Source organism: Myotis daubentonii, chromosome 4 (genome assembly GCF_963259705.1).
Source record: "Myotis daubentonii chromosome 4, mMyoDau2.1, whole genome shotgun sequence".
NCBI lineage: Eukaryota > Metazoa > Chordata > Mammalia > Chiroptera > Vespertilionidae > Myotis > Myotis daubentonii.
In genome coordinates, this window is record NC_081843.1 from 12526996 (window position 1) to 12550056 (window position 23061).

Genomic DNA, 23061 nt, shown 5'->3' on the forward strand with positions numbered 1-23061 from the left:
GGCTATGAGAATCCAAAAATTTTTTATTGTTGAGAGTATTACAGATGTCTCCATTTTTGCCTCCCTCTACCTGGTTCCTACCCCTCCCCAGGCCTTCCCCCTACTGTCTGTGCCCATAGGTAAGATCTTTGGTTAATCTCTTTCCAGCCTCCCTCCCCTCTCTCCTCTGTGATTTGTCAGTCTGTTCCATGCCTCCATGACTCTGATTTTGTTTTGTTCACCAGTTTATTTTGTTCATTAGATTTCTTGTTGATTTGAGTGGTGATAGATATATATTTGTTGCCATTTTATTGTTATATTTTTTTTTGTCTCCTCCTCTTCCTCCTCCTCCTCCAAAAATACCCTTTAATATTTCATATAATACTGGTTTGGTGGTGATGAACTCCTTTAGCTTTTTCTTGTTTATGTAGCTCTTTATCAGACCCTCAATTCTAAATGAGAGCTTTGCTGGGTAGAGTAATCTTGGTTGTAGGTCCTTACTGTTCATCACTTTGAATACTTTATGGTACTCCCTTCTGACCCGCAAAGATTCTATTGAGAAATCAGCTGACAGTCATATGGGCGCTCCCTTGTAGGTAACTGTTTTTCTCTTGCTGTTTTTAAGATTCTCTCTTTGTCTTTAACCCTTGGCATTTTAATTATGATGTGTCTTGGTGTGGGCCCCTTTGGGTTCCTCTTGTTTGGGGTTCTCTGTGCTTCCTGGACTTGTAAGTCTGTTTCTTTCATTAGGTAGGGGAAGTTTTCTGTCATTATTTCTTCAAATAGGTTTTCAATATCTTGCTTTCCCTGCCTTCTGGTACCCCCATAATGCAAATGCTGGTATGCTTGAAGTTGTCCCAGAGGCTCCTTACACTTTATTCATATTTTTGGATTCTTTTTTCTTTTTGCTCTTTTGATGGAGTGTTTTTTGCTTCCTCATATTCCATATGGTTGATTTGATTCTCAGAATCCTCTACTGTTGAATCTCTGTAAATTGTCTTTAATTCAGTTAGTGTATGCTTAATTTCTGAGTGGTCTTTTCCCATGCCTTTGGCATTCTCAGTAAGATTCCTTAAAAGTCTCATCAAGATCTTGAGTAACTTTATAACCCTGGTTTTGAACTCTGTATCCAATAGTTTGCTTGTTTCCATTTCTTTCATTTGTGACATGTTTTTTTGTCTCTGCATTTTGGTGCTTCCCTGTGTTTGTTTCTATGTATTAGGTGGAGCTATTATGTCTCCTGGAATTGGATGAGTGGCTTTGTGTAGTAGGTATCCTGTAGGGCCCAGTGGCTCAGCCTCCCCAGTCACCTGAGCTGGGCACTCTAGGTATGTCCCTGTGTGGGCTGTGTATACAGTTTTGTAGTTCAGCCTTGATTGTTGTTAGTGTCTCTGGGAGGAGTTGACCTCCAGGCCAATTGGCTGTGAGGACCAGCTGCATCTACAGCAGGAGATTTGTGCAGGAGGTGAGGCCCAGCTGTGAAGCAAGGCAGGCTGGTGCTAGTGCTGGGCCTTGGGCCTTTTATTGATAGGTTTGGGGCACACTAGAACCAGCTGCAGTTTGTTTGGGGGATTTTAGCAAAGTCTGAAGCCTGAGCCAGGACAGGTCATTCATATGAACAAACTGCTGCAAACAGCTTGGGTAGGGCTGCAAATTGGATGCGTTGGGGTCTCAGTGAATCCCCAGGGCAGAGCTAACAGTGTCCTCCAGGCTGATTGAGACTCACTATGGCTACCAGTCAGCCCTGCATCAGGGGAGGTCCCAGCACAGGAACAATGACCCTTGTGAGCACCCGTGTCTGCGAGAAAGCCACCCTTAAGTTTCTGCTCTGCTGCCAGACAGCCCAGTTCCTCCTCAGATGTGTCTGGACCCCAGAGCTGCCTGGTGCTGGAGCTCAGAGATACTGAGTTCTAGTTTGTGTGCTGGCCCTTTATTTATTTATTTGTTTATTTATTTAAATAAATAAATCTTTATTGTTCAGGTTATTACAGTTCCTTTTTTTCCCCCCAAGCTCCCCTCCACCCAGTTTCCACCCCACCCTCTGCCTTTACCCCCCCACTCTCCTCATCCATAGGTATACGATTTTTGTTCAGTCTCTTCCCACACCCCCCACACCCCTTCCCCCCCAAAGAATTGTCAGTTCACTCCCTTTCTATGCCCCTGATTCTATTGTATTCACCAGTTTACTCTGTTCATCAGACTTTTTATTCACTTGATTTTTAGATTCACTTGTTGGTAAAAGCATATTTGTTGTTCATAATTTGTATCTTTACCTTTTTCTTCTACCTCTTCTTAAAGAATCCCCTTCAGGATTTCATATAATACTGGTTTGGTAGTGATGAATTCCTTTAGCTTTTTCTTATCAGTGAAGCTCTTTATCTGACCTTCAATTCTGAATGATAGCTTTGCTGGATAAAGTAATCTTGGTTGTAGGTTCTTGCTATTCATCACTTTGAATATTTCTTGCCACTTCCTTCTGGCTGCATAGTTTCTGTTGAGAAATCAGCTGACAATCCTATGGGTACTCCCTTGTAGGTAACTGACTTTTTTTCTCTCGCTGCTTTTAAGATTCTCTCTTTGTCTTTTGCCCTTGGCATTTTAATTATGATGTGTCTTGGTGTGGTTCTCTTTGGTTTCCTTTTGTTTGGGGTTCTCTGCGCTTCCTGGACTTGTAAGTCTATTTCTTTCAGCAGGTAGGAGAAGTTTTCTGTCATTATTTCTTCAAATAGGTTTTCAGTATCTTGCTCTCTCTCATCTTCTGGCACCCCTATAATTCGGATGTTGATACACTTGAAGTTGTCCCAGAGGCTCCTTACACTATCTTCATATTTTTGGATTCTTTTTTCTTTTTGCTTTTCCGGTTGGGTATGTTTTGCTTCTTCATATTTCAAATCTTTGACTTGATTCTTGGGATCTTCTTGTCTGCTGTTGGATCTCTGTATATTATTCTTTATTTCAGTCAGTGTATGCTTAATTTTTAGTTGATGCTTTTTCATAACCTGGAGGGTCTCACTAAATTTATCAGCGGTTTCTAGAAAATTCTTGAAAAACCTTATAACTGTGGTTTTGAACTCTATATCCAGTAGTTTGCTTTCCTCCATTTCTGTCATTTGTGACCTGTTTCTTTGTCTCCTCATTTTTTATGCTTCCCTGTGTTGATAGAGTGGCTTTGTGTGCTAGGTGTCCTATAGGGCCCAGTGGCTCAGCCTCCCCAATTACCTGAGGTAGACACTCTTGGTGCACCCCTTTGTGGGCTGTGTGCACAGTCTTGTTGTAGTTAAGTCCTGATTGTTGTTGGTATCACTGGGAGGAATTGACCTCCAGGCCAATTGCCTGTGAGAATCAGCTGTGTCTATAGTGGGAGAACTTCTGTGCTGGAGACACTCCTGCAGGGCAAGACTTGCTTCAGTGGGGCTTTGGTGCTCACTGAGTCCTCCCCCTGAGTGTGTCCCTTATGGATCTGAGGAGTTGTAATCTGTATGGTCCCACTCTGACCACTGGGTACACTGGCACTTGGATCTCTAAGGAGGTGCTAATTTAGCCTCTGCCTGAGTCTACCCAGCAGGAGCTATGGAGAAGTCTGCAGATTCCTCTTTCTTGTTTGGGTTTGGAGGTGCTCAGATGAGGCCCAGCTGTGAAGCAGTGCAAGCTGCTGTGGGGCCTTGGGCCTTCTTTTGGATGTTGTGGGTCTCTCTGACCCAGCTGCAGTTTGTTAGGTAATTTTAGATCTCAAAAGGCCAGCCCATTCATATGTAAAAGCCTCTGCTAGCAGCTTGGGTGGGGTGGGGTCTCAGGGACTCAACAGGGCGGAGCAAACAGCTATGGCTGATCCTCAGCCCTGTCCTAAGAGGCCCCTGGGTCTCAGTGTCCCGCGGTAATTGCTGCAAGCACCTCTGAGAGATAGCCGCCCTCGAGTTCTGCCCGCTGCCAGACAGTCCAGTTTCTCCCCGTATGCATCTGGGTCCTCAGAGACTCGCCTGGAACTGGAGTTCAGAGCCGTCGGGAGCTTGAGACTCCCTCCCGATGGAAAAAGACACCGGTGTCCTCCGTTGCCAGCCCTTTCCACGCGCGTGTGCGTGCCTCCGTACCTCTGCACTTTACTTCCACACCTCCTCTGAGTCTCGGTATGCTTTTCTCTTTCCTTCTAGTTGTAGAATTTTCACTCAGCCAGCCTTCCTGTGGTTCTGGATGATGTCTGTTTTGTCTTTTAGTTGTAGTTTTGAAGTGGTTGTGCGAGGCAGCAATTTCCGGTGTTTACCTATGCTGCCATCTTGGTTTCTCTCCTGGCCCTTTAAATGGAACAGCAGGGGCTCCAGCAGCCTCAGTGTCTCTCAGCCACAATCTCCGCTGGATTTTACAACATGTAGTTATGGGGACTTCTCTTCCCAGCTCTGGAATCCTGGGCTGGGGGGCTGGTGTGGGGCTGAGACCCCTTGCTTCTCACGGAGGCCTCCACAGAGACAAAGCGGCGCGCGCGCACACACGCAGCTCATGTGGGTGTCGGACCAGCTCCTTCAGCCCCTCCTACCAGTCTCAATAAGCTTTCTTCTTTACTTCTCTAGCTGTAGGACTTCCATTCAGCCAGCTTTCAGGCAGTTCTTTTTTTTTTTTTTTTTTTTAAATATATTTTATTGATTTTTTACAGAGAGGAAGGGAGAGAGATAGAGAGTTAGAAACATCGATGAGAGAGAAACGTCGATCAGCTGCCTCCTGCACATCTCCTACTGGGGATATGCCCGCAACCCAGGTATATGCCCTTGACCGGAATCGAACCTGGGACCTTTCAGTCCGCAGGCCGACGCTCTATCCACTGAGCCAAACCGGTTTTGGCTTTCAGGCAGTTCTGAATGATGGGTGTACTGCATTTCAGTTACAATTTTGATGTGGTTGTGGGAGGTGGTGAGTATAGGCATTTTTACCTAACTGCCATCTTGGTTCTTTTGTGATTTATTTTTTCAAATGATGGTGCAGTTTATGGAGGACAGGAGTAGATGGGGGAGACTGGTCAGGAGGTCAGCGCAGGGCTGATGACTACTTGGACTTAGTGGTGCTCAAGGAGATGGAACTGAGAGGGAGCTATAAGCTCTGGGAGGCAATAATGATGTGACCCCCATGGCTGAATGGTTGTGGGTGAGGGTGGGGATGAGGGATGGGGAGGTGGGAGCTCAATTGTAGACCTTCTGGACATATCCATGGGCTTTTCGGTGTTCTCTGGGCTTGGATCTCAGAGAAGAGGTCTGGGCTGGAGATGTAGTCTGAGAGTCCAGCAGAAAGTAACAGAAAGCTGGACTGTAAATGGCTCCAAGGATTAAGAAGAGCATTTACACAGGACAAGCCCTAGGCAGGTGACACTCTAACAGTGTCCTTTAGATCTGGCCTTGTCTATGCCACTCAGCATGCTAGCTCACTGATTTCATGATTGTGGCTGTAGCAGCCAGCATCCCGAGGAAGAAAGAACCCTCTCCCTGTGTCTCTGTTTAAGAAACTCTTCTGCAGTCCTCCCCAAGCCCCCGACCCTCCTCCCCTTTGTTGGCTCCTCAGGCCTGTCCCTGCAAAGAGGTGGAGGCACCACAGTTGGCTTGAGCAGAACTTTCTCAAGTGGAGTCCTTGGACCAGCAGCAGCAGCACCATTACATTAGCATTGTCTTGGGGCTTGTTAGAAATGCAGTACTCACGCTGGAGCGTGTAGAGCAGTGATGGCGAACCTTTTGAGCTCAGCGTGTCAGCATTTTGAAAAATCCTAACTTAACTCTGGTGCCGTGTCACATATAGAAATTTTTTGATATTTGCAACCATAGTAAAACAAAGACATGTTTTTTTATATTTATTTTATATATTTAAATACCATTTAACAAAGAGAAATCAACCAAAAAAATGAGTTCGCGTGTCACCTCTGACACGCGTGTCATAGGTTCGCCATTACTGGTGTAGAGTATGAGAACCATGGGTTAAACCAGTCAGGATCACTTTCCTGGCCTGACTATAGGCAACTTCCCTACTGGGGCCTCCCTTGCCTCCAACACTCTCCATTCCCCTTTGCCCACTTTACTGTTCTCCTTAGCACTTACCATTATCTTAGCAATCTCTACATTTTATTTATTCTCCTATTTGTCATCTCTGCCTCCATTCCCACCCACCCTCCATGAATGTGCCTGGTGGGCTGGGGTGTAGTAGCACTCTGAGGTATTCGCTGAATTAAAGGAAGGAAGGAAGACCTGAACAGGATTAGAGTCTGTCAGCAAGGAAAAGAGGGTGAGTAGTGTTGGGACCAGCTGGCACTGAGCAATGGTGTTCAGCTAGAGTTGCCAGTGGAGAGCTTAGAAAGCACCTTTGAGGGCCAGCGGGAGGAGCAGGGGAACAGAGTGGAAATCACAGGATAGAGATTGCAAATAGGCTGAGGAGGGGGAGGCTGAGTGGCAGAGGATGGTGTTTATTTTAAGATAGGCTAAGGGCCCTGACAGGTTCCTCAACTGCTCTAGGTTTCTCTCTAAATAAGTGGTACCTAGTTAAAAGGTGGCTGTGAGCGATGCATAAGGCAGGTGAAATAATTAAACTCTTTCTGACTCTGGGTCGTGCCTTGTAAAGAGTAAGAGTCAGCCCTAACTGGTTTGGCTCAGTGGATAGAGCGTAGGCCTGCAGAGTGAAGGGTCCCAGGTTTGATTCCGGTCAAGGGCATGTGCCTTGGTTGCGGGCACATCCTCAGTAGGGGGTATGCAGGAGGCAGCTAATCGATGTTTCTCTCTCATCAATGTTTCTAACACTCTATCCCTCACCCTTCCTCTCTAAAATCAATAAAAACATTTTTTAAAAATATATTTTATTGATTTTTTACAGAGAGGAAGGGAGAGAGATAGAGAGTTAGAAACATCGATGAGAGAGAAACATCGATCAGCTGCCTCCTGCACATCTCCCACTGGGGATGTGCGCGCAACCCAGGTACATGCCCTTGCCCGGAATCGAACCTGGGACCCCTCAGTCCGCAGGCTGACGCTTTATCCACCGAGCCAAACCGGTTTCAGCAAAAACATTTTTTAAAAATGGAGGAAAGTGACTTGGATTCGTTTTTCTTCAACCTTTGATATTCCTGATAACTAAAGTCATATTTGTTTACTATTAAAATAAATAAACAAATGTTCCAGAAATGCATGCCATAGGACATAAAATCTTCCCCAGTCACTATTAACAATGAGAATGCATTCTTATTTGGGATAAATTTACTTCTCCACAACTACTCCCCAGAAAGTGCTTCTGATTAGTTTCATGCACACATGTAGATAAGTGATGAAAAGAAATCAGGTATTTGAAATGTCCTGTAATAGTAATAAAACAACCCCTGTGCCTGGTAATCTGTAGTTTCCTCCATAAGCTGATTTTATGTGCATGACCCTAATGTGAGGTGGGGCCCCACAGTCAGTGCTGCTACCCAGTAGGCCAATACGCTTTGCCCTGTGCTGCTCTTTTCCACCGTTCAGCACACACACACACACGTGTCCCCATGCTCAGGTCTCATTCTCTCTTCCTATGATGTAATAACACAGGTTTGAGTGACTGATGTTCAGGCATGTACTCTTGACTTGTGTATTTAAAGAAGGAAGAACCCAGGTTCATACTCACAACCTGTGAAACAGGAGGTTCCCTAAATGACTGATTTTTGAAGTGGGTTAATATTCCTGCGTGTGGGTGTCCCTGGGGAGTTTGGGGGTGTTACATGCAGTTACTGGACCTCTACTCCTCCCTCCACTTCGCGGTTCTCGAGCTCCAGAGGCATCACACCGCCTGGAGGGTTTGTTAAAACCAATGCTAGGTCTCATCAGCAGGTTTCTCTTCTAGCAGGTTCTGGGTGGGCATTCCTAACTGGTTCCCGAGCAGTGTTCTCCAAAGCAGTGCTTCTTGACCCGGCTGCACACAGCATTACCACAGAGCTGTGCTGAGGATCGGTTCCGTCAGACCCAGGAGGCGGTTCCAGGAAGAGAGCAGGAAACCTCGTCCTGCACTCTGGGAAGTTGAGAACTTTGATGAGGAGGATAGCCTTTGTCCTCACACAGGTGGGAGCACGTGAACTTACAGCAGGTTTGGGTGCCTTGTTTGTGGGTGTTGGTGTAGACGGTGTTGTGGGCAAGTAACATCACCTTAGCCTAGGAAGCTTGTTGAGGAACAGCTCTGAGAAGGCCAGAAAGACAGTTGGTGAGAGAGGCTGAATTTGAACCTGGAACTGTCTAACCCAAAGTCGATTGTTTTCAACTTCGGGGTGCTGCCCTTTCGGGGAAAAGCCCCAGAGCTGTGTATTAGGTGGTCTGTGGGCCCTTGCTAGCCTGGGTGAGTCAGTGGGGCCTTTGTTGCCAGTAAGTAATCAGTAAACTTTTTTTCGTTTCTAATCCTCACCTGAGGATACTTTTCCCATTGCTTTTCAGAGAGTGTGTGCAAGGGAGGAAGGGTGAGGGGGTGAGAGAGAGAGAGAGAAATAGAGGGAGGGAGAGAAACATTGATGTGTGAGAGAGAGACACACATCGACCAGTTGCCTTCTGTGTGCACCTTGACCCCTAACTGGTGTTGAGGAGCCAACCTGCAACCCAGGTATGTGCCCTTGACTGCGAATTGAATCTGAGACCCTTCGGTGTGCAGCCGGCACTCTTAACCACTGAGCAACACTGACTAGGGCAAAATCAGGAAACGTAAAGTTTGTTTGGTGGTCAGGCTTAAAAGTTGCTGCTTGGGCACAGGCTTCCTTTGTGATTGTCACTGTGCTGTCCTGACCCCTGCCAGGCTTAGGCTCAGTCCGTGTGAAGGACAGGGTAGGTGTGGGGCACATGCTTTGCTACAAAAGTACTTTTTTCTCTTTCATTTTGGAGCCTGTGAGAATTCTCATGAAGGTTGTGGATATTTGCAAAGGTATGGACGACTGCCCTGGGCTGTGCTCATGAGCGGCTCGCTCTCTCTCTCCTGTTCAGCTCTGTCTCACTTCCATTTGGATGCTTTTATGGATTCTGCTTCTTTAGCAGCACTAAGTGATAGTTAAGTAGAAGCTGAGTTTTTTTCGGTATTGTTGGGCTGTTTTCTGACGGAGAGGCCTTGTTTGCTGCCCAAAAGCACAGGGATGGTGTTACATCATGCTTGGGTTTCAGAGGCAGCACCCATGAGTGGCCCTTTGTGGGCAGGAGCTCAAGTTCCACTCGGCAGCTTCATCAGGTGGCTCTTTGAACACAAAGGTGGATAGTCTTTCCCGTCAGGTGTGATTCTCCAGGAGAGTAAGAAGAGTAAGGAGAGACCATGCTGGAGCAGCTACCTCCGCAGTGTTTGCTCCCCTCCCCCTCTTCCTTTCTTCTCCCACCCCTCTCTCTCACCTTCTTCTTTTCTCACTTGTTTAAAAAAGTTCTGTTTCATCCCAGCATTGGGTGGGTTCGTTTACTTTACTAAAATCTAAGAAAAACAAGGTTGCATTTAAAAAATATATATTTCTGTTGATTTCAGAGAGGAAGGGAGAGGGAGAGAGAGAAAAACATCAGTGATGAGAGAGAATCATCTATTGGCTGCCTCCTGCACTCCCCACACTAGGGATCAAGCTCGGAACCTAGGCATGGGCCCTGACTGGGAATTGAACCATGACCGCCTGGTTCATAGGTCAGTGCTCAACCCACTGAGCCACACCGTCTGGGCTGGGTGATTTTATTTTATTTATTTATTTTTTCCAATATTTTTTATTGATCTTTTTACAGAGAGGAAGGGAGAGGGATAGAGAGTCAGAAACATCGATGAGAGAGAAACATTGATCAGCTGCCTCCTGCACACCCCCCACTGGGGAAGTGCCGGCAAACAAGGTACATGCCCTTGATTGGAATCGATCCTGGGACCCTTCAGTCCTCAGGCCAAGGCTCTATCCACTGAGCCAAAGCGGTTAGGGGGGTGATTTTATTTTTAACACACTCCTCCCTTCACTCAAGGAGCCTGCCTTATAATGCATTTCATGGGAAGTACCAGTTGGTGAGGCCTCATCAGCACTTAGGAGAATATAGGGCTTTATCTCTCTCTCTCTCTCTCTCTCTTTTTTTTTTTTTCTCTGAGGGGATGGAAGGAGGGAAGGTTACCCAGAGCCTGAGGTGCCTTCCTTACTCCTCCCGCTGGAGGAGGATAGGAATGAAATGCAGGCCCCTCTGCTATTAGTTGCACATATTAGGACAAAATACTAGAACCATGGCACCCGCATAGGCCGTCACCATTTCTGCTTGCTGTTTCCCTCGGACAGAAAGCTAAAGTCCCAGTCCTTAGGCATCGAACAGGAGTCCTGGGAAAGAGGCAGGAGGGGGGCTTCCCTCTTTGACTCTGGCTATGTGGCTGGGCTAGATCAAGCCCAGTTCATCCCGAAGATCAACGTAAAAATATATCCCTCTTTTTTAAAAATATATTTTTATTGATTTCAATAAATCAATAAAAGAGGGAGAGAGAGATAGAAACATCAGTGATGAGAGAGCATCATTGATCAGCTGCCTCCTGCATGCCCCCTACTGGAGATTGAGCCCACAACTTGGACATGTGCCCTTGACTGGAATCAAACCCAGGACCCTTAGGTCCCCAGGCTGACATTTAATCCATATCCACTGAGCCAAACTAGCTAGGATGGGCTTTCTCTTTTATACTAAGAACTTTCTAGTGGGAGGAATCTTAGTAATTATAATACACGAATCAAGAACCTGCAGCCTAGCCGGTTTGGCTCAGTGGATAGAGCGTCATCCTGCAAACTGAAGGGTCCTGGGTTCAATTCCGGTCAACGGCACATGCCCAGGTTGGGGGCTCGATCCCTAGTAGCGGGCATACAGGAAGCAGCCAACCAATGATTCACTCTCATCATTGATGTTTCTATCTCCCTCTCCCTCTCCCTTCCTCTCTGAAATCAATAAAAATATATATTAGGAAAAAAAAAAGAATCTGTTGCCCTGGCCGGTATGGCTCAGTTGGTTGAGCGTCATCCTATGCAACAAAAGGTTGCTGGTTTGATTCCTGGCTCATCTCCAGTAGGAGGTGTGGAGGAGGAGGTCCCAATGTTTCTCCCTTCTCCCCTATCCCCTCCGCCCCTCTTCCCTCCTCCCTCCTCCCCCCCCATCAATAAAATTCTTAAAAAAAAAAAAGGAACTTGTTCTCATTGGTTGGTATTGTCATTAAAGCAATAAAAGAAACTTAAAAAGAAAACAAGGGCAGAAAATGCACATTTAAATAAAACATGAAAAAAAGGAGAAAACAAAAATCCCATTCAGCTGTGTGAATCTTTTCAGTCTTCTAGACTTTTAAATTATTATTTATATAAGAGAGGTAAAACCAAAGTCATAATTAGTTTGCAGTTTTAACCTATTTTAAATCAATATATTTTCATTTTCTCTCAAAGTCAATATATCTACTTCTACAACACGATTTTTTATTTTTTATTTATTTTTTTATTTTATTTTTTATACAACACGATTTTTTAAAAAAAATTATCTTTATTGTTGAAAGTATTACAGATGTCTCTTTCCCCCCTCTCCCAATTAGTTAGTGAGGCCTCTGCTCTGCTCCAGCGTCCTCCCCAGGTCTTCGCCACGCTATTGTCTGTGTCCATGGTTATGCATCTATGCATATAAGTTCTTTGGTTAATACCCTACCCCCGAAATACCTGTTTGTTGCATGCTTCAGTGTTTCTGGGTCTGTTTGTCAGTTTATTTTATTCATTAAATTTCATATATAAGTGAGATCATGTGATACTTGTCTTTCTCTGACTGGCTTATTTCACTTAGCACAATACTCTCCAGATCCCTCCATTTACAACACGATTTTTATGGCTAGCTTTTCTTTATATGAATGAATGTGCTAGAATTTATTTGATGAATTCTCTGTCTTTGGTATTTTAGGTTTTCACTTTTCTACTGCTATAATAAGCTTTATTGAATCTTCCTGCACAATCTTTATTATTTCCTTAGGTTAAAGTCTTAAAAATGAAATTGCAGGGGGAATAGATATATAGATTTTAAAGGATTTTAAAAGAAAAGAAAAGTATTTAGAAAAGTATTGCCAACTTGATAAAGGAAAAATGGTATATCATTGTAGCTTTAATTTGCCATTTTCTTGTGAATGTATTTGAGCTGAAGTTTCTCTAGATGTTAGTGAATAAGTACTTTTGTGCATGTGTATCTTTTGTGTCATAACATGAGTGTTACCTGGCCTGAGACCTCCATTTCTTTTTTTTAAAAAATATATTTTTATTGATTTCAGAGAGGGAGAGAGAGAAAAATAGAAACACCAATGATGAGAGAGAATCATTGGTCAACTGCTTCCTGCACGCCCCACATTGGGGATCTAGTTGCAACCCGGGCATGTGCCCAGATTGGGAATTGAACCATGGTTCACAGGTCAACACTCAACCATTGAGCCACACTGACCTGGCATGAGACCTCCATTTCTTAACCTGTGATGTGAGGGTCAGCTCAGGCAGCCTCTAAAATATTGTGGAGCCTTTAAATGTTATGGGTTTCTGTAGAGTTCCTTTCTTTTGTGGTTTTCTTTCTTGTTTCAGATATATGCCATCCTATGCCATTAAATTAGGAATAAGTACTGTTCGTTTTGGTTTAACATTCTGCTTTTATTTATTTAGTTTTTAACTGATCTTTTTATTTTTTTATTTTATTTAAAAAAATATATTTTATTGATTTTTTACAGAGAGGAAGGGAGAGAGATTGAGAGTTAGAAACATCGATGAGAGAGAAACATTGATCAGCCGCCTCCTGCACACTCCCCACTGGGGATGTGCCCGCAACCAAGGTACATGCCCTTGACCGGAATCAAACCTGGGACCTTTCAGTCCGCAGGCTGACGTTCTATCCACAGAGCCAAACCAGCCACAGCTTTAATTGATTTTTTTAGCAAGAGAGGAGAGAGAGAGAGAAACATTGATTGGCTGCCTCCTGTACACACCCCCACTGGGGACCAAACACACAACATGGGCATGTTCTCCACCGGGAATGGGACCAGCGACCTTACAGTGCACAGGACAATGCTCAACCAGCTGAGCCTCACCAGCCAGGGATAACATTCTGCTTTTAAAGAGCAACGTGCAGAAGATGAAAGCAGAGAAAACCAGGATGATGTTGGACGGAATGAGAGCCTGAAGAATTTTCATTTTGTTTCGACTTAAAATTTTTTCCACTGTTGAGTGATCTTTTTGATAATTAAAAAATTATGATAATCATAGACATTAGGCCAGTTCTACAGTTAACTTTATTCAGCAGTGCTGGTCTGATACACAAAGGTTTTAATAAAGCGCAGAATTTTAGAGCTGGAATTTTTTAGTCCTCTCAAGCTTGGGTCTTAGGTACTATCCTAATCTAGGAACTGTCACTTTTTAGATTTAAACCAAATCTCAAAACATAAAGAAAAACCAACCATGAAGTAGACATGTGATTCTTTCTGATCTGCTCTGGTGTCCGGGAATGAGAGCTGAGGGGCGTCCTTCCCACTCAGGTGGCTAATGAGAAGCCTGAGTCCAGGTAACTGTTGGCTCCTGAGCTGGGTTCGCTATGGGGAGATAGTTTCTGCCAGAAGTCCTGAGGGAGCCTCAGAATAAAACCTGTCTCCTAGGCCCTCATCCATTCCTTCCCAGCTGTGTGTTCATCAGGCTGTTACTTGTATCACCTTGATCCAAGTACAGGCTCCCAGAGGTGGACAGGACAGGCCTGGTCCTTGCCTGGGAGGCAGATGAGCAAATGGAACATTACGACATGTGCACCTAGAAGCCTACCCAGGAAAGGTGTCCTTTGGATGAGTCCTGAGGCTTAGGTACAAGCTCCTGCATGCTTGGGGTGGCGCCGGTGGGGATAAGGACTAGTTCTAGGTGCAGAGACCATGGTGCAGGATGGTAGTTGGGGGAATTGCATCCTAATGATAATTGGGGGTAGGAGTATTGGTCGTTCTGGTGATTCTGGACTTGCAGGTGAGGATGCTTTTGCCTTTTCATCTCTTTGTTTCCTAAGCAGGTGCCTCTGCCTCTGCCTCTGTGGTGCATATCAGAAGTTGGTTTTCCAAGTGAAGCAAAACAATGGCCCCACTCATGGTCAGGGGCATCAAAGTTTGCTTTGTTTCTGGTGATGACTTTGTAGGGTAGGCTCTCCTTCGTAGAGGATGTTTCCTTCAGAAGGACTTAGAGCAGTGATGGTGAACTTAGGACACGTGAACTCATTTTTTTGGTTGATTTTTCTTTGTTAAATGGCATTTAAATATATAAAATAAATATAAAAAATATGTCTTTGTTTTACTATGGTTGCAAATATCAAAAAATTTCTATATGTGACACGGCACCAGAGTTAAGTTAGGGTTTTTCAAAATGCTGACACGCCGAGCTCAAAAGGTTCGCCATCACTGACTTAGAGTGACACTTGGCAGGTGTCTTTCCCGAGTGCCATTCAGTGCTGCTCACTAGGCTTGCTTGCATTGTAGGGGCTCAGTACACCTGCATGGCCAGTTGCAGATGGGAGCTCTGCTGCTGTGGGCCAGTGTCTGGACATGTCTTTCGAAAGATGTCTTTGTTAAGATGGCTCCTGAGCACTCCAGAGCGTGAAGATGTGTTCACATGGTGCTGCTTATTCATATAGCTCAAAGCTTTTTTTAATTTTATTTACTTTTTAATTAATTTTTAAAAAGGAAAGATACTGGGGAGCTAGCAATGCTACAGAAACAGGGTTAGAGGCCTAACTAGAGAAAGACACTGGTATTGGCAGAGATATTGAAGGGCTGTGAGCTTAAGGTCTGAGATTTAAAGAGAGTCGACTAGGCAGTGGTCCCCCTCCCAGCCCCTGCTTGAGGTTTGCTTCAGTTCATTCCAGAAGGAAGGAGAAGGGCAGAGAGGTAGGGAGCTCTCAGCAAAGCCAGCTCCAGCTTGGTAACCTCACCCACCTGCCATTTAAGGAGTTCAGGCTAATAGATTAAAAACAGGTGGCACCCAGACTGTCATTCAGGAGGAGGGAACTTATTCCAGGTTTCCAGAAACTCCCATTTCAGATCTGAGAGTGCCCAGGGCTTCAGCTGAGCTCCTCTGGCCAGCCAGTAGTTACTTGGTCAGTCCTGCTGCCTCGACCCCATCTCCAGGAGGGGCTACAGCCAGAGGAGGGAGCGGGGAGTCCAGCCCCCAAGCCTTTTGAGGCACTATCAGGCAGATAAGGGAAAAAAGGGGCCTTGAGGACACTGGTTCTCGGAGGATCTGGTGGAGGCAGCATCTCTCCTGGGCTGGGCACAGAGTGGAGACTTCAGACAGCAGAAACATTCCTGTTGGAGATACAAGCCCCTAGAATCGCTCCATGGCCTGTCTCGGGTTCCCTTGGATCTCATCTGCTCCTGAACAGCACCTGTCATGGCAAGTCCACCTCCGGCCCCCATCTCCCCAGAGCCAATGTGAGTCAGGTGGACAAAATTCATTGGTTCCCCGATCATGGTCCGATCGATCCGTCTCCTCTTCTTCTTCGGCTGGGGTTTCTCTACCACACAGCAGCCCAGTTTGTGCCAAAATTCACTCATGTTCCCTGATGGTTCCAGTTTCACTCTGCTGCCCGAGGTCCCAGAGGGCTCTTGCCCTGGTGCCTTGACCGCCCACTCCTCACTCCCTTCAGGTGTCGCACCACCCTGGGTTCACGCTGCAGGATGGGGCTAGAGAAAGGAGAGTCCTCGGAACCTCAGCTGGGCAGGAAAGGCCCGTGTCTCAGACCCTGAGAAACCAGCAGGGCCAGGGAGTGAGGTGGGCAGGCAAGCGCACGGTTCTCTTCCTCAGGCCTGGAACCCTGCGCGGCTCCGGCATCGAGGCGCCTGGCTAGAGCTGGTTGGGGGCTCCCGCTCGGTGCCCGCCAGTGTGGGGTCCCGGGCTCACTCTTCGGCAGAGAGAGGTGAGGCTGGCCGAGGGCGGAAACGGCGGCGACGCGATTCCCAAAGCTTTTTTTTTTTTTTAAATATATTTTATTGGTTTTTTACAGAGAGGAAGGGCGAGGGATAGAGAGTTAGAAACATCGATGAGAGAGAGAAACGTCGATCAGCTGCCTCCTGCACACTCCCTGCTGGGTATGTGCCCACAACCAAGGTACATGCCCCCGGCCGGAATCGAACCTGGGACCCTTGAGTCCGCAGGCCGACGCTCTATCCACTGAGCCAAACCGGTCAGGGCAACAAAGCTTTTTTTTTTAAGGCAGAATGATTTTAAGTTTTAAATCACATAATGGCCCTCGCTAGTGTGGCACAATTGGGTTGAGCATTGGCCCATGTACCAAGAGGTCAACGGTTTGAATCCCGGTCAGAGCACATGTCTGGGATGCGGGCTTGATCCCCAGTAAAGGGCGTGTAGGAAGCAGCCAGTTGATGTTTCTCTCCATGTTTCTCTCTCCTTCTCCTTTCCTCTCTAAAGTCAATTAAAACGTAATTTTAAAAAATATGTCTTTAAAAAAAATCACATAATGACATATCTGTGTTGTTTGTGAATTTGTGCCTTCAGATTTACCCAGGGAGGAGCTAAAGGCACAAGGGAGAGAGCTTCGGGTTCTCAAGTGTCGGAGCACACAGAGATCCGAGTGGGGACAGTGGGCAGTTAGGTACCTTACTGCAGTGAGTTTATCTGTTTCAAATGGCATAAGTAGCTGTTCCTTAGTAAAGTTCTTATTTAGTAAAGTAAGCATATTCAAGTCAGCAGCTTTGCCATGTTTCCCGGATCCATGCCTGCTAGAGAGCACTGAAATGTGTGTGTGTACCTTCCCAGTTCTTTTCTGTGCTTGTATATACCCTCCCAGGAAACAAAATGAGTATTTGTGCCATGGCTTACTTGGAATTGTGTAAGAGCTTATTTTCAGTGACAACGCATGACATGGCAGACCTTGTTGTGAGCATTCTGCACCAGCCTCATTAAATCTTAGCCTGGAGGCACCATTATGAGCTTGGTGTCTTTCTTAGGCAGGCTGTCTCCGCATGGCAGCACTGGGGTTCCATTCCACCAAGGGAGAGAGAGTCTTCTTCTTGAGGGAGAGCATAGGATCCAAGAGGGTGTTGGGTTTCCCAGTGGGGAGGTGGGGACCTGTTACCATATGAGGCGGACATTAATATCCACTCCAGGCAGCAGACAGCTTCAGGAGAGGCAGGTGTTCTGCCAAGGCTGGTTTTATTGGCCGGATGCCGTCCCATTGTAGGATAAACTGACTTCCCTGGACCAGCCTCCCGTTGTTGCTTCCAGCTTCTTATCATGGTGATGGATCACTCCTTTCAGAAATTGGTTGTCCAAGTGAAGCAAATGTTTACCGAGTAAATGTTTACTGAGCACCTCTTGTGGACCAGGCACTATTGTTAGATAGGACAAGGGTCTCAAGGTCTGGGCCATTCTTATTCTAAATGCTATGCTAAAATGTAGCACAATGATTTGCAGAGCAGCTGTAAACAGAATAAGCTGTATAGGAACCCAGCCTGATAAGTATAGCCAACTGCAAAGAAGAAATCAAATAGTACATATAAGGAATGGCTAAGTCTCCCTTCGGGAAGGGAGAGCTTTGGATATGAATCGTCCTTTTCTTGCTACAAGTAAATAAAGCTACCTTGTGACAACCACATCTCGTTTTTTAATAGACCAAGTGAGTTCGGTAACACTATTCTTGCCCTTGGGTGCAGCAATGAGCAAAATGGTATAATATTCCAGGTTTTTCCTAAATATTTTAGATACACTGTATTTACAAAGTGCAAGAATATTCAATAACAGATATGTATTTAAAGGTTGTTTCATAGAGTGAACCATTTTCTCCGTGCACGTCATTATTTTTTCAGAAACATTTTCTTTTTAAAAAATATATATTTTATTGATTTTTTACAGAGAGGAAGGGAGAGAGATAGAGTTAGAAACATCGATAAGAGCGAAACATCGATCAGCTGCCTCCTGCACACCCCCTACTGGGGATGTGCCCGCAACCAAGGTACACATGCCCTTGATCAGAATCGAACTTGGAACCCTTCAGTCCGCAGGCTGACGCTCTATCCACTGAGCCAAACTGGCTAGGACTCAGAAACATTTTCTAGAAAAAAAGAAATCCTCCACCTGAAGATTAGCCCAGGAAAAAGTACATATTTATGACATCAGATGTAAGTTAACATAACTGATGTTCATCAAAGCCTAACCTAAAATTCTATATGTACCTTATTACCAAAGTTTATTTAGAGTCATGCTCAAAACCCGGGCCTGATTAATGTGAACAATATGAACATGTCAGTGGTTTCCCAAAAAGGGTGAGAATAAAGGTTTAAAATCAGCATCAGATATGCTGAATTTGTTTGAAAAACACAGTGAATTGACTTAAAACAATAGAGTGGGAAAAAGACTTATTTGTAAAAAAGTAAGGTGGGTGTGGTAGGCTGATAATGCCTCCTTCTAGGTTGCAATCTCTGGAACTGTGAATGTTACTTTATATGGCAAAAGGGACTTTTTTTGCGAGTGTGATTAAACTAAGGATTTTGAGTTGTGGTATCCTGGTGGGCCATAAATGTAATCCCAAGGGTCCTTATAAGAAGGAGGCAGAGGAAATTTGATGACACAGGAGGAGATGGGAATGTAACTATGGACACAGAGATTAGTGTGTTGCTGCCATGAGTCAAAGAACGCTGGCAACTGGAAGATGGGGGAATGGATTCTCCCCTAAAGCCTCCAGTAGAAACCAGCCTCCTGACTCCTTAACTTTAGCCTGTAAGATTCATTTCAGACTCTGACCTCCTGACCTGCAAGAGAATACATTTCTGTTATTTTATGCTACTAAGTTTGTGGTAACTTGTTATAGTAGCAGCAATAGGAAATTAATACAGTAAGGAAAAGTTTACTTAGCCCAAGAAAGGAAGACAACCAGTTACAAACAGAGGAGATAAAAATTCAAAGCATCAATAGTTGTGAAGGGAGGATTTGAAATGAGAAGATATCACTACCATTTTACACAGACATTCTTTTAAGAAGTAATATAATATTTACCCAGATAGCCAAGTATCATCCTATATAATAAAGAGCTAATATGTAAATGGTCATCATGCCCTCATGCCATCATGGCTCAGACACTCAACACTGGGGAGAGAGGGATGGGGATCAGCTAGGCTGTGGCCCGGGAGAGGGACAAGCCGCCCACCCTGCGGTCCCAGGTGCCAGCGGCTGGGGCTGCGGCCCGGGAGAGGGACAAGCCGCGTGCCCCGCGGCCCTGGGCGCCTGTGCCTGCAGCCTGGGCAAAGCCGCCTGCCCATGGTCCCCTGTAGCTGCAGCCATCCCGGATGAGCCAGCCTGGGTCCTGGGTGCCGGTGACTGGCCGGAGGAGGGAGTTCTGGGTCCGGGTGCAGGACGAGGCAGAGGCGTTTAGGGGTGATCAGGCCAGCAAGGGAGCAGTTAGGGGTGATGAGGCAGGCAGGCAGAGGTGGTTAGGGGCAATCAGGCAGGCAGGCAGGTGAGCGATTAGGAGCCTGCGGTCCCGGATTGCAAGAGGCAGTCGGACACCCATTCGATTAAATGCCTTATTGATTGTAATGTGAATATCCCATGGGTTGTGGTCATACTGGTCTTAGAGAGCACATTTTCCTTTACCTGGGAAGGACAGCACAGTTATCCCAAGGTCAGAGGGCTCTAGACCCAAGGGCTCTAGACCCAAAATTGTAATTTAGATAACATGCTTAAGTTTAACCCAGGTTACCCAAGGGCTCTAGACCCAAAACTGTAATTTAGATAACATGCTTAAATTTAACCCAGGTTACCCAAGGGCTCTAGACCCAAAACTGTAATTTAGATAACATGCTTAAGTTTAACCCAGGTTACCCAAGGGCTCTAGGTAACATGCTGTTTCTGCTTCTGTAAACTGCTTTTTTGCAAACTAGTTTCCTCATTCCAAACTCTGGGATGTAATCAATACCTTTGTGATTTTTTGCCTATATAACCCTGGAGCTGTGACCATCTTGTTACTATGAGATTTGGGAAAGCAAGATGCCCCCTCATAGTCCCGGATTGCAATAAACGTGACTCTTTAATTCGGAAAAAAGGAAAGAAAAAAAAAGCAGTCAGACATCCCCTGAGGGGTCCTGGATTGGAGAGGGTGCAGGCCGGGCTAGGGACTTCCCCTCGCCCCTATGCATGATTTCGTGCACTGGACCTCTAGTATATATCCTATCTAATAATAGACAAACATGGTAATTAACCGTACCTCCGACACGCCTCCTATTGGCTAATCAGGGCGATATGCAAATTAACTGCCAACCAAGATGGCGGCCGGCAGCCAGGCAGCTGAAGCGAACAGGAGGCTTGCTTGTTCCAGTGATGGAGGAAGCCAAGGTTCCCTGCCTGCCGCTGCCGGCCTCTGAGCTGCACTCTAAGAAACAATGTTGCAATTATAGAAGCTAAACAAACCCCAGAAACCTGCTTTCAGCCAGCCAGGCCTCAGAGCTGGAGCTGCAACAGTGTTTCAATGATAGAAGCCAAACAAACCCAGATATCCGCTTTCAGCAGCCGAGGTCTCAGAGCTGGAGCCGAGCCTCAGAGCTAAAGCCAGCTCTCAGTTCCAGTGACAGCCATAGAAGGTAAATAAATCTCAGAATAAAAAACAAAAAGAAAAAAAGGAGAGGTTGGGAGCTTCAGTCATCTGCCAGCCTGAAAACAGCCCACAGCCCCTCACCCAGACTGGCCAGGCACCCAAGCGGGACCCCCACCCTGATCCGGGACACCCTTCAGGGCAAACCAGCCGGCCCCCACCCGTGCACCAGGCCTCTATCCTATATAGTAAAAGGGTAATATGCAAACTGACCCTAACAGCAGAAAGACTGGGAATGACTGGTCACTATGACACACACTGACCACCAGGGGGCAGACGCTCAATGCAGCAGCTGTCCTCTGGTGGTCAGGGCGCTCTTAAATGGGAGGAGCTCTGCTCAGCCACAAGCCAGGCTGATGACTGCCAGTATAGCGGTGGTGGTGGGAGCCTCTCCTGCCTCCTCAGCAGTGCTAAGGATGTCCGACTGCAGTTTAGGCCTGCTCCCCGCTGGCAAGTGGACATCCCCCGAGGGCTGCCGGGCTGCCAGAGGGATGTCTGAGTGCCATCTTAGGCCAAATCTCCCGGGGAGCGGGCCTAAGCCAGCAGGTGGTCATCCCCTGAGGGGTCCCAGACTGCGAGAGGGTACAGGCCGGGCTGAGGGACCCTTCTCCCCCTCCCCCCCCGAGTGCACAAATTTTTGTGCACTGGGTCTCTAGTATATATATAAAAGGCTAAGTGACCAACCATATGTCTGTCTGACCAACTAACCAGCCGGTACATATGACACATACTGGCAATTTAAAAAAGGAACATTAACTCGCGAATGCGTGATACATACAAAGCTCTCGCTAGTGCCAATTGCACGCGTGTGTTTCGATCTGTCATTGTCGATCATGGTTGTTCTGATTCCAATAATTGATTTGGCCCCGTCTGACACTGGCCTCCCATCTAAATTAATTCGAAGACAGTTTCCCATGATGCCAGCATTTGCAATGACTATTAATAAATCATAAGGATAAATTCTAGACAGAATAGGGATTTTCCTACCTCAACCCGTTTTCGGACATGGTCAGTTATATGTTGCTTTCTCTTGAGTTTGAAGAGCATGTAGCATTAAAGTGCAAATACTTCATTACAAGGGAAATCAGTCAAGCACTCTGAAAGTGTTTATACTCTTAATGTGGTATACAGGGAGATATTAGAATAAGTTTAATCAATTTATCAGTCATTGTTTTTATCAATGTTGTTTTCATATCATGTTTTTGTTTTTATATCATGTCTTTGTTGTTATATTATGTTATTGTTTATTTATTAACCAATTTATATATTATTTTCATATACATTTTACTAATTTTCTTTCATGTCTGACACTTCTATTATAGAGAAAGGGCAAATAGCTATATTAAAATATTTCTTCTAATTAATTTCCTTTCAATGTGCACAAATCCATGCACCGGGCCACTAGTAGGAGATAAAAGATAAGGAAAGTATGTGATTAACTAGGCATAGCGTCCGACTGACAGCCTTGCTGGGGAAGGGGACAGGGTCCTTATCAAAAGGATCCTTCAGGAACTCTTCCAGGCTGTGTCTCTATTTGAAAAGGCTCTTCCTGTGCTCAGAGCAGTGAGGAGAAAGTGCCCCCAGCAAACATAGCAAATCCTGTTGTTGGAGAGGAGGTTCTCAGCAGCTTCCAGAGGTGAAAACAGGTCCCACACATCATCAGGACAGGGCAGTGTTAGACTCTGTGACACCAGCAGGAATGAGACGGGGCTGGGACAGCAGTCTTCCCAATACTATGGGGCTCATTTCCAACCTACAGTTCTGTACACAGGTACCTGCCAGGGCGGGAAGAGTGCAGGTGCTTCAGACAAGAATGCTTTAAAGTGCGTACCACACACACTTTCTCAGGAAGGCCACTTAGAGCCCTCCCAGCACAGCGGAGGGAGTGCAGGGGCGTATCAAGGCATGAGGCCTAGGGGCCTGGTCATGTGGGCTCTAAAGGAGGCATGTAAAGTCCCGCAGAGATGTTAGAGCAGTTGGTATGTAGGAAATTCAGGCAACGAAAAGCAAGGGAATTGCTAAATATAGGGAAAATTATATAAGAAAGGCAGTGCTATAGCCTAAATGTGGATCAGCAGCGAAAAACACTTGTGTAGTCAATGATGTAAACACTGCACAAGACCGAGCCAAACTCAGGAGGGTGTTGGGAAGAGTCTAAATTCTCCTTTTTTACTCTTGGAGGCCAAAATGCAACGTACATTTGAAAAGCCAAGAAATAGTGTCAGAAGTATGTTCTCAGACATGGAGGCATAGACCCTCCAGAAAGCTAAAGTGCAAGACATTTTTTCTTTGACCAACTTGGTAGAGAACCCAATTGTTCCAGATGGGAGACTTACATTCCGTTGAGAAATCAGGGACCAGGTGCCACACTAATTTTGCTGAGGTTCCTTCTGTTCTGATGGAGTACTTTGCAAATGACTATCGAGTGGTTAACCAGTTTGCCAGACATCAAACAGGGCAGTCAGTGCCCCAAAATATGGTGTCTCCTCTTTGTGAATCTGAAAAGGTT

At 45.8% G+C, this 23061-nt stretch overlaps 2 protein-coding genes across 5 annotated transcripts in view; one reads left to right on the forward strand and one right to left on the reverse strand.

Moving 5' to 3' along the window:
- RAB11FIP3 (RAB11 family interacting protein 3) overlaps positions 1-23061 on the forward strand; it is a 105668-nt gene that overhangs the window by 27039 nt on the left and 55568 nt on the right. The gene's annotated exons all lie outside the window — the stretch shown is intronic.
- On the reverse strand, positions 14635-15840 carry LOC132232847 (CDC42 small effector protein 1-like). Its single transcript, XM_059692526.1, has one exon. The coding sequence runs from the start codon at positions 15502-15504 to the stop codon at positions 15139-15141; it is 366 nt and encodes a 121-aa protein (XP_059548509.1). The 5' UTR covers positions 15505-15840; the 3' UTR covers positions 14635-15138.

Bases quoted from the DNA above. Each gene is read 5' to 3' on its own strand.
- LOC132232847 (XM_059692526.1), bottom strand. From the start codon at position 15,504: ATGAGTGAATTTTGGCACAAACTGGGCTGCTGTGTGGTAGAGAAACCC.